General features: G+C 43.9%; 1 protein-coding gene across 1 annotated transcript in view; it reads right to left on the bottom strand.

Annotated features, from left to right (window-relative positions):
• The window catches only part of MCF2L2 (MCF.2 cell line derived transforming sequence-like 2), a 209,737-nt gene extending 201,729 nt beyond the window's left edge, over positions 1-8,008 (bottom strand). The window contains exons 1-2 of the mRNA XM_055570098.1: positions 8,005-8,008; positions 7,224-7,307 (exon numbers count right to left, since the gene is read on the bottom strand). Coding sequence (XP_055426073.1) covers positions 7,224-7,307; positions 8,005-8,008 — 88 coding nt within the window. The remainder of the gene's footprint in view (positions 1-7,223; positions 7,308-8,004) is intronic.
• Between the last annotated feature and the right edge of the window lie 4,121 nt (positions 8,009-12,129).

Raw genomic sequence — 12,129 nt, 5'->3', positions numbered from 1 at the left:
GACTCATGGTGAGAAAAACTGGGTCTTACTCTGGTGGGCAGGGCCATGCTCAGTAAAACTTTAATCCAATGACCTGCTGATGGCTGGAATTGTGCTCCCTCTCTATTAGTTGTTCTGCCTGAGGTGACCCAGTTCTGGGGTCTATGGGCTTAATGGTGCTCTCCAAGAGGTCTTATGCCAAGTGGCCCCTTCCAGGACTGCTGCTGCCAACACCCATCCCCACAATGAGCCACTGCCGACCCACACATCCACAGGAGACCCTTCAACACTAGCAGGTAGTTTTAGTTCAGTCTCCTTTATGATCACTGCTCCTTTCCCCTGGGTCTTGGTGTGAAGTTTTTGTTTGTGCCCTCCAAAACTGGAGTCTCTGATCCCCCTAGTCCTGTGGAAGTTCTATAATTAAATCCCACTGGCCTTCAAAGTCATATTCCCTGGGGATTCCCAGTACCTTTGCTGGATCTATAGACTGGGAAGCCTGACATGAATGAGGCTCAGAACTTTCACAACAGTGGGAGAATTTCTCTGGTATTATTGTTCTCCTGATTGTAGGTCACTCACCTGGCAGGTATGGGATTTGATTTTATCGTGATTGCACCCCTCCTACCATCTCGGTGCAGCTTCTTTGTCTTTAGATGTGGGGCATCTTTTTTGTTGTTGTTGTTCCACCGTCCTCCTGTTGATGGTTGTTCAATAGCTAATTGCAATTTTGGTGCTCTCCCAGGAGGAGGTGAGTACACATCTTTCTACTCTTGAACCAGAAGCTTCCTGCTATTATTTTTAAAGGGATTAAAATTCTTATTGTAAATGGCTACATGACACAGTTCTGGAATGAAACAAAAGCAGAAGGCTACCAAGAGCTCTAGGAAAGTTATTGCTCTCTTGGCAAAAGGAACAGAAGGCAGCATTGCTTCTTTTCCTTCTTCCTGCTTTGGATACAGACTTGATGTCTGGAGCTCTAGCAGCCATCTTAAGGTCAAGACTTACCTCCAGACCTCCTATTATGCACTGAGTTGGCCAAAAAGTTCATTTGGATTTTTCCATCTGGTCAACCCAATAGTTTAAAAACAAACATATCCTATAGTCTACATTTTCTTGTAGCCAAATACTATGCTAAGCACTATCCTTAAAACAACAGATGAGAAACCCTGCTCACAGCAACCTACTAATTGTGTTGGAATATGAACCTAGATTGTCTGAGTTCAAAGGCTAGTGTCTTCATCACACTAACCTGTTTATATTTTCTTGATTCCTAGCTAAGTGCCTGAACTTAGAATATCCCAAGTTCACTGGGGGAACATGCAAGTTGTCTTCCGTGGTCAGATTCACCAGATACCCTAGCCCTGTCCACTATCCAATTCCTGCTGATGGCCCTGTTGGTATCACCATCCAGACGCTTCAAACCATCTGGCCACAAATCTGGGTGAGGCATCATGCAATGAGCCCTGCTCTTCAACCAGCCAGAGGGGCACACTCACACAGCACAGCAGGCCAGGCACCTGTGGCCTCACTGAGAAAAAGGCTCCATCCTCTCTTTCACAGCATCCCTAGTTGATGGGGGTTCTGGCTCTCTCTAGATCTCAGTGGAATCTATAGATAAGTCTGCAGCTGGAACATCTTCACCCTGCTTGTCTGAATCAGGAAAAGTGCTGTGACTCAGAGCAGAGGCCAGGGCTGGGCTGCCATGGAAAAAACCTAACTGAGGAGATTCCTATTTTACAACCACAACTACCCAGGCACCCACAACAGCCCCATTGCTGACATTTGCTGCCTCTGTCAGGTAAAGAGGGAAGTTAAGATGAAAAGCAGGCCTGCTAATTCCAAAAAATCCTGCTGACTCAGAGAACCCCATGGCTGCTGATATTTTTCTTGATTTGTAGTGTGGCAAATTCTATCACAGCTAATCCATGTTTCTCTCTCAAAGGAAGGGCAACCTTGAGGCAACAAGCTGACAAGCTCAGAAATGAAAGGATTGTCCAGTCAAAGTGCCTTTCCTAAAGCAGAGGTATCCTCTTGGGCCAGTGTGAGTTTTCAGTTCTATGTTCTACATTAAAGAGTGACAGTTATCTCTACTTCTGACTTAATTGTGCTATTATATACTCTATCACTGTATGGTTTTGGTCCCTTATAAAAACACTGTCATACTGAAAACATGTTTGGTAATGTAAAAATAAACACTTTTGAGGGACTAAAATATATCAGGAAAAAAGAGCAAACATTTAATTGGCAGTTGCAATATTAAGCATTTTTCATACATTATGCTTTAATCCTCAAAAGTATGATGACCCTATTCATTACACAAAGTGAGGAAAGTGAAGCTTAGACAAGTAAATTACCCAACATGATACAGCCAGTCAGTAGCAGAATCTAACCATATCTAGGGCTGTCTGGAGAAGGCAATGGCAACCCACTCCAGTACTCTTGCCTGGAAAATCCCATGGATGGAGGAACCTGGTAGGCTGCAGTCCATGAGATCGCTAAGAGTCGGACATGACTGAGCGACTTCACTTTCACTTTTCACTTTCATGCATTGGAGCAGGAAATGGCAACCCACTCCAGTGTTCTTGCCTGGAGAATCCCAGGGACGGGGGAGCCTGGTGGGCTGCCGTCTATGGGGTGGCACAGGGTCGGACACCACTGAAGTGACTTAGCAGCAGTAGCAGCAGCAGGGCTGTCTGGTACCAGTTTACAATTTTCCCTAAACTGCCTCTAAGAAATAAGCATAGAAAAAAAATGCCTCACTGTTACTTGAAAGCAATAACTTTGGATATTTAAGTGTATCAATCAGCCACTGGACTCCTTTCCCAGATGAATCACTGTGTAATTTTATATGCTAGAATTATGAACTGAGTTGAGGCATTACAGTTTTGGTGTAAGACTATAGGAATCTACCCTGCCCACCCCATCGTCCATTCCAGACCTTGATGCATGTTGGCCTTGGGCCTTCTGTGACACGGGGCCATAGCAGCAGTTGCCAGAAATCCAGCGCCAGTCCCCATGCTGCCTTCTGTTGTGCACCATCCTAGGCTCACTGTGGGAAGTTATGACACTGCACCTGCAGGAGGCTGGCCAGGCACTGCTACCAGGATCAAGACAGTGGTACCTAGACTAGGGATGTGGGGAGAAGGAAGTCCACCAGCCTCACAGGACAGACCAGGAGGACTTAGGTCATTTCAACCTCAGCAGATATTATGTTCTAGCCTCTGTTCTAAGCATTAGCAATACAGGAAGAAATTTTTTAAATGTGGTTGTTTGGTTGCTCAGTAATGTCCAACTCTTTGTGACCCCATGGACTGCAGCATGCCAGGCTTCTCTCTCCTTCGTCATCTCCTGGAGCTTGCTCAAATTCATGTCCACTGAGTTGGTGATGCCATCCAACGATCTCATCCTCTGTTGCCCCCTTTTCCTCTGGCCCTCAATCTTCCCCAGCATCAGGATCTTTTCCAATGAGTCAGCTCTTCACATCACCTCATTTAAAAATGAGAACCCTGTATTTATGGAATTTTCAGTGACTATCTGAACAATGACCAATGTCCGGGGAAGAGCAGAGAATTCCCTAGAATGTTCTGCATTGTGTAAGATGCTCCCACCTAGGACACCAACTGTGAAATGCGGAGTGATATCCTAATATTGGAAATTGAATTTCTCTCAAATTCAGTAGGAGAGAATAGGAGTTTGTTGTTGTTTAGCCACTAAACCGTATCTGATTCTTTGCAACCCTATGGAAGGTAGCCTGCCAGGCTCCTCTGTCTATTGGATTTCCCAGGCAAGAATACTGGAGTAGGTTGCCATTTCCTTCTCCAGAGGATCTTCCCAACCCAGGGATCGAACCCGGATCTGCAGTGGCAAGCAGATTGTTTACCACTGAGCCACTTGGGAAGCTGGTGAGGAGTTTGGGGTAAACTAAAAAAGATTTAGAGAAAGGGAAAAAATGTGATGGTTTTTGCATTGTATTTTGTAGAATAAAATTCATGCCAACTACACATTCTCTCTGTGATATAACTAAGATGATTTTGTTGCCTTTTTTTTTTCATAACATATATAAAGGGAGAGTGACTTGCTACCTTATTTCTCTGTAATATGTGCTGAGGACATCTAATCTCATTAATCCATGCTTCTAAGAAGGGTTTAACTATAATTCAGGATTTGGTCTGTATTCTGAAAGAGATGGGAATACCAGACCACCTGATCTGCCTCTTGAGAAATTTGTATGCAGGTCAGGAAGCAACAGTTAGAACTGGACATGGAACAGCAGACTGGTTCCAAATAGGAAAAGGAGTACGTCAAGGCTGTATATTGTCACCCTGTTGATTTAACTTATATGCAGAGTACATCATGAGAAACGCTGGGCTGGAAGAAATACAAGCTGGAATCAAGATTGCTGGGAGAAATATCAATAACCTCAGATATGCAGATGACACCACCCTTATGGCAGAAAGTGAAGAGGAACTCAAAAGCCTCTTGATGAAAGTGAAAGTGGAGAGTGAAAAAGTTGGCTTAAAGCTCAACATTCAGAAAACGAAGATCATGGCATCCGGTCCCACCACTTCATGGGAAATAGATGGGGAAACAGTGGAAACAGTGTCAGACTTTATTTTTCTGGGCTCCAAAATCACTGCAGATGGTGACTGCAGCCATGAAATTGAAAGATGCTTACTCCTTGGAAAGAAAGTTATGACCAACCTAGATAGCATATTCAAAAGCAGAGACATTACTTTGCCAACAAAGGTCTGTCTAGTCAAGGCTATGGTTTTTCCTGTGGTCATGTATGGATGTGAGAGTTGGACTGTGAAGAAGGCTGAGCGCTGAAGTATTGATGCTTTTGAACTGTGGTGTTGGAGAAGACTCTTGAGAGTCCCTTGGACTGCAAGGAGATCCAACCAGTCCATTCTGAAGGAGATCAGCCCTGGGATTTCTTTGGAAGGAATGATGCTAAAGCTGAAACTCCAGTACTTTGGCCACTTCATGCGAAGAGTTGACTCATTGGAAAAGACTCTGATGCTGGGAGGGATTGGGGGCAGGAGGAGAAGGGGATGACAGAGGATGAGATGGCTGGATGGCATCGCTGACTCAATGGACGTGAGTCTGAGTGAACTCCAGGAGTTGGTGATGGACAGGGAGACCTGGCGTGCTGCGATTCATGGGGTCGCAAAGAGTTGGACATGACTGAGCGACTGATCTGATCTGATCTGATCCAGTTTCAGTAAAGTCATGTCACCCTGGGCTAAGAGAATAAAAAAGAATAGTATTCTAGTAATGGCAAATTTGTTCGTAGTGATGCTTTCTAAGGCCCACTTGACTTGGCATTCCAGGATGTCTGGCTCTAGGTGAGTGATCACACCATCGTGATTATCTTGGTCATGAAGATCTTTTTTGTACAGCTCTTCTGGGTATTCTTGCCACCTCTTCCTAATATCTTCTGCTTCTGTTAGGTCCATACCATTTCTGTCCTTTATCGAACCCATCTTTGCATGAAATGTTCCCTTGGTATCTCTAATTTTCTTGAAGAGATCTCTAGTCTTCCCCATTCTGTTGTTTTCCTCTATTTCTTTGCATTGATCTAGTCAAGGCTGTGGTTTTTCCAGTGGTCATGTATGGATGTGAGAGTTGGACTGTGAAGAAAGCTGAGCACCGAAGAATTGATGCTTTTGAACTGCGGTGTTGGAGAAGACTCTTGAGAGTCCCTTGGACTACAAGGAGATCCAACCAGTCCATTCTGACGGAGATCAGCCCTGGGTGTTCTTTGGAAAGAATGATGCTCAGGCTGAAACTCCAGTACTTTGTCCACCTCATGCGAAGAGTTGACTCATTGGAAAAGACTCTAATGCTGGGAGGGATTGGGGGCAGGAGGAAAAGGGGACAACAGAGGATGAGATGGCTGGATGGCATCACCGACTCGATGGACATAAGTTTGAGTGAACTCTGGGAGTTGGTGATGGACAGGGAGGCCTGGCGTGCTGCGGTTCATGGGGTCGCAAAGAGTCGGACACGACTGAGTGACTGAACTGAACTGAACTGAATGGCAAAATTTCAGGGTTATACCTATGCTCAGAACATTTCCAGCATTAAAAAAAAAATTTTTTTTTAATTTTTGGTTGTTTGGGGTCTTTGTTGTTGAATACAGGCTTTCACTATTTGTGGTAAGCAGGTTCTTCATTGCAATAAATGGGCTTCTAATTGTGGTGGCTTCTCTTGAAATTTCTAGCCTTTGATTAATGTTGCTGCTACTGCTAAGTCATGTCAGTTGTGTCCGACTCTGTGTGACCCCATAGACAGCAGCCCACCAGGCTCCCGTCCCTGGGATTATCCAGGTAAGAATACTGGAGTGGGTTGCCATTTCCTTCTCCAGTGCATGAAATTGAAAAGTGAAAGTGAAGTCACTCAGTCATGTCCAACTCTTCATGACCCCATAGACTGTAGCCTACCAGGCTCCTCCATCCATGGGATTTCCCAGGCAAGAGTACTGGAGTGGGTTTCCATTGCCTTCGTTGATTAATGTTAGTCTTTCTTTATTCCTAATCAAATGCTTAATGAAAATTGATGTATTTAAATTCGATACATTAAAGATAAGAATAAAAGATAAATCTCTTAGAGAACAAATTACCTCAGCAACATTCATGAACTCTTAAAACCAAGATTGTCTTAAGGTTGGATCTTGGTAGAACATTCAATGAGAATATTGGAAGAACATCATGGTGGCAGCTAATATCAGTACTTATTTCTTTTTCTTTCCTCAAAAACTTTTCAGTTCTATTCTCTACAACCTCAAAGAAATGTATTCCTTGGGAAAGATCAAACCTCACCCAACAGCAAAAGGAGTAACATCTATGAGATCCCACCCTCCTCCTGCTGGACAATCTTCAGCTCATTCTAGTCCTGGGTGAGGCTTTGGAGATGACTGAGAAGTGAAGTGGCTCAGTCGTGTGTGACTCTTTGCGATCCCATGGACTGTATAGCCTAGCAGGCTCCTCAGTCCATGGAATTTTCCAGGGAAGAGGACTGGAGTGGGTTGCCATTTCCTTCTCTAGGGGATCTTCCCCATTTGGGGATTGAACCCAGGTCTCCAGCATTGCAGGCAGACACTTTACCACCAGGGAAGCCAGGGGATGACTGAGACTTTAATATAATTCTAATCAAGTTCAAGAGGCTGGGCCCTCCCAGTGAGACTCCCCCCCGCTCCCCACACCCCAATGAAATCTAGACATGCAAGTGAATTTGCACCTTACCTGAAAGAATGGCAAATTGTCTGTGAAGTTGTTCAATTATATCCACTGCCACCAAGGGCCTGATTTCCTGCTGCATAATTTCATCTGTACAAGTGAAATACAAATTAGGTTAAATTCCTGCAAATTATAAAGAGAATTTAAAGGAAGAAAGGGAAGTTCCACCACTAGAGAGGTTTGGGATGTGGTTATCGAGATATGGTTATGGGCACATTATTCTCTTGAGAACTCAATTCCTGACAGGCAGGGATGGATCTGGTTTGATGCTTAAACACATGAGCACAGGAATAATTTCTAGTGCCTCTCCCAAGGTTTAGGGAGGGATCAATGCAAGGAAGAAACCCTGGAGTTTAAGCTTCAGGAGCTTCACAGTAAACCTGCTAGGATGGTTTCATTACCAAGGCAGGTGCTTAGGGTCTGCTCACTCCTTTGGGTCTGTAGGACATTTTAAATACAAACAATGAAAGTAACCAGAGTTCATCTCAAACTGGGTCATGAAACCAATCTGGGACTTAAAACGGCTCTTTGATTTTTATTCTTTTCCTCACTTCCTTCCTTTCTGCCTCTCTCCTTAGTCAACTCCATTCCTTTTTTTCCTCCCTTCCAGAATACTTCACGGAGTCTCTTCCAAATGGCAAACGTGTTTAAGGATCTTAAATAAAGATGATCCTCACTGAACCAAATGCTACATGTTTCCAAAGCAAAAATTAAAATCTTTCAAGCACAAACTTACAAATGTCCTCTACCCCAAAGAGTGATTTATAATCACTAAGACTGTTTTTACCCATTTAGGGAAAGGGGACTAGTGAGAAGGGAAGACTGAGTGGCATCTCTTAATCTGGCCTGGGCAGAGGAAGACATTTTCATGCTTTCTTTTCTTTTTTTTTTAAACAACACTAATCCATTATTGAAATGGCTTTCACATAATAATGTCATACCCATTAATAGACCTCAGCCATTCACTTAAGCCCATCTAAGTAGCTTGATCAGACTCCATTAAAATAATGTATGATTTCTTTAATTCCAGCATGACTTAGCTACAGATTTATTTCATACTGAACTTTATTTTTTTTTAATATAAATTTATTTATTTTAATTGGAGGTTCATTTTCATGCTTTCTCTGCCTACGACATTATTATCCTCATTTAACTATTTCCAAGGGAACCTCAAGAAATGAACTAGTTATTGTTTCTACAGCAGTAAACATCAGGTTAGATTAAGGCACAAACCAAATAACTTTGTATGTTGAAGCTAAATAGGTTATCTCAAGTGTTTTGGCATGGAGACAGGGTAATGTGATTTTCTAATACTGATCAATCCGAAGGTAATATTTGGGAAGCTCCTCTCAAAGACTTGGTTTTCAATTCTCAGCTTTGGTGTGTAGGTTACAGACGAGGCATATGGAGATGTACCTAGATAGTCAGTCAGTTCAGTTGCTCAGTCGTGTCTGACTCTTTGCGACCCCATGAATCGCAGCACGCCAGACCTCCCTGTCCATCACCAACTCCCGGAGTTCACTCAGACTCACGTCCATCGAGTCAGTGATGGTGCTACATAAACACTAGCTCTGTCCGTCACTCTGGAAAGGCCTTTCCTACATTTGCTTTCTGAAAGTCTTATAAGGGGTGGTGCTATTCAAACCCCAAGATGCTTTTCAGTGAATTCTACCACTTTTTCTGGAGGGAGGAGGGTAAACCCAATACACTTTCCACTCGAAATTCACTAAAAATTCAAAGACGCCTGTACCACTGTCACAGGTGTTGCCTCCTACAATCAGTGCATGCAGTAACAACACTAAAGTCACTATTTTACAAAACAGGAAGGGCCTTCTCTGTTAGAGTCACAAAGTAAAGCTTCTAACAGTAAGACGATATAAAGTCTGAGATCTGCTTGAAAATATTCCAGAATTCCCTTCTGCCAAAAACTACAAGGAGTGGGAGATGGCAGATGGGGTTTGGGGAGAGATGAAACCAATTGACAAAATGTGGATAATTGTTGAAGCTGGTTGATGGGTCCTTGGCAGTTCATTATACAATTCTTTTGCATATATTTCTATTTCCATAATAAAATTTAAATTACAAATGGACAACAGCATAGAAAGTTTAAGCATAAATAGGAGTTATACAATTGAAGAGTTTTTCAGACAATCTCCCAGTGATCTGGGTTGTTATTTTTCCATTCCTGAGGCAGTCTATTTAAGGGAAAGTGACCCCAGAGAAAAACCAAGATCATAAGATGCAATTTATTGTTATTTTAGCTCAATATTTGAGGTGTGCTTTAAAGTAAACATTTTGATTTTTAACATTTGTTTATTTATTTGGCTGTCCCAGGTCTTAGTTGTGGCACATGGAATCTTTTACTTGTGGCATGTGAACGCTTAATTGTGGCACATGGGATCTAGTTCCCTGACCAGGGATCGAACCCAGGCCCCCTGCATTGGGAACATGCAGTCTTAGCCACTGGGCCACCAGGGAAGTCCCCCTAGGGTAAACATTTTAAATTAAAGAGGCAAGATCTGAAAGAAACTAGTGAGTTAAGCTAACCATCCCCCTGTCCCATCTCATTTTTTAAGTGAAGAAATGGTGAGATTCTGACCTTGCTTGTGGTCACACAACAATTTCAGTGTGGAGCCTGAGTCAGCCCTGGATTACATGACTCTAAGAGGGCAAGCATGATAGAGTTTCTAGACCCTTCAGCCTTGAGGAGCACTGACTTCTGCCACTCCTGAGATGTCAACTGGTGTCTCTCATCTTGGAAATTGCCCAGCACTCCAAAAAGATGTTCTCACCTGCCTCCTATGGTCACAAAAGGAACAATACTAAAATTGACAATTTGTTTTTCCAAGAATGGAAATGAGCTGATTTGCCTTTGGCCCCAGTTTTGCTGAGTGGCATAGTTATCCTTGAAGACTTCCCAGGTCTCAGTGAAGGGACCTCATAACCCAAGCTTGCCTGCTGCAACAGAGCATGAAGGTTTCTCAAACTCAGTGCTGACTGAACACATGGAGGAGTGACCTCAGACACTGGCTTTAGTAACACCTGACTTCTGCGGGCCGCGCTCAGTTCAGCCTCACTCATGCTCTGTACCAGGACAGGCACGTAAGACCAGCCCTTGCTGCTGGCAGGCCCTGCTACACACTCCTGTGGAGATGGGGCAGGGAAGGGAGTGCAGGAACTCTTTGGTTTAAAGGAACACCTCCCCCTGCAGTGAGAAGGAAGCTGCCTCAGATCCACACAGCCCTGCATGCGAAGGGCTGTTTCCGCCAGTTTCTAGCTGGGCAACCATGGCAAAAACATGCTGAACCTCAGGGTCCACATGTATAAAGTGGCTTTCCTTCCCCAGGAATAGCTAGGCACAGCCAGTGACGACCCACTGACGTGGTGGACCTGCTGCAACCCTGCAAGTCCCTTGGTCCTGTGAGGAGGTTTCCTGCTTGCTATTTTGGATACGTGTAGATTAAAGTTTCTCTCTTTGTATCCCACACAAGGTAAAGGGAAGTGGTAAGTGAATTTTGACACAATTTCTATCCTATGCAAAGTTACAAACAGGCCTGGAAAAAAACTTATTCCATTTCAGTCTCTGATATATATACAAATGTGTGATTATATGCTACCCTGGAGCCCCAGTTCCAAAAATGCAGGAAGTATCCACAAAGGCCTTTGAAGTGATGGAGTGTACCCCAGCATATCCCATAGAAATCCAGTCATAGGCAGCAAGCAACACATCTTTGTTGTCCACCACCCCCCAGCCACCCCCAACCCCTGTCTAAGAGCAATACAGACTTTGGGGCAGGACCCTTACTACTGACTGCAACCTCCTCCTCAGAGCAGAGGGCAGGAGACAGGCTGATAACACCTGATGCAGTTTAACTGTTGCAACTAGCAAGAAATAAAGGACAATGAAACACTTAGCCTATGTTCTTGCTGTTCTGAGACTTGGGTCACAATGGGATTTAAAAGACTCAAGTATGGTCTGAGGAAAAAGGAACCAAAACATAAATAAATAAACTAGTCATGAAATTAAAAGATGCTTGCTCCTTGGAAGGAAAGCCATGACAAATCTAGAGAGTGTATTAAAAGTCAGAGATATCACTTTGCCAACAAAGGTCCATATAGTCAAAACTATGGTCTTTTCCAATAGTCATGTACAGATGTGAGACTGTATGTGACTATATGTGAGCCCAAGCCTTTTTGGACTATAAAGAAGGTTGAGCACCAAAGAATTGATGCTTTCAAACTGTGGTGCTACTGAAGATTCTTGAAAATCCTTTGGACAGCAAGGAGATCCAACCAGTCAATCCTAAAGGATATCAGTCCTGAATATTCATTGGAAGGACTGATGCTGAAGCTGAAACTCCAATATTTTGGCCACCTGTTGCAAACAACTGACTCACTGGAAAAGACGCTGATGCTGGGAAAGACTGAGGGCAGGAGGAGAAGTGGTTAACAGAGGATGAAATGGCTGGATGGCATCACTAACTCAATGGACATGAGTTTGAGCAAACTCCAGGAGACAGAGAAGACAGGGAAGCCTGGCACGCTGCAGTTCATGGAGCTGCAAAGAGTCAGACATGACTTAGTGACTGAACGACAAAATTAATAAGGGGGAAATGTATAATCTGCAGAGAAGGCAATGGCACCCCACTCCAGTACTCTTGCCTGGAAAATCCCATGGACGGAGGAGCCTGGTAGACTGCAGTCCATGGGGTTGCTAGGAGTCGGACACGACTGTGCAACTTTCAAGTAGACAACCTGAGCGACTTCACTTTCACTTTTCACTTTCATGCATTGGAGAAGGAAATGGCAAGCCACTCCAGTGTTCTTGCCTGGAGAATCCCAGGGACGGGGGAGCTTGGTGGGCTGCCATCTATGGGGTCGCACAGAGTCGGACACAACTGAAGCGACTTAG

The sequence above is a fragment of the Bubalus kerabau genome, chromosome 2 (assembly GCF_029407905.1).
Source record: "Bubalus kerabau isolate K-KA32 ecotype Philippines breed swamp buffalo chromosome 2, PCC_UOA_SB_1v2, whole genome shotgun sequence".
Lineage (NCBI taxonomy): Eukaryota > Metazoa > Chordata > Mammalia > Artiodactyla > Bovidae > Bubalus > Bubalus kerabau.
Note: the sequence above shows the minus strand (reverse complement) of the source record. Positions and strands in the feature narration are given on the sequence as shown.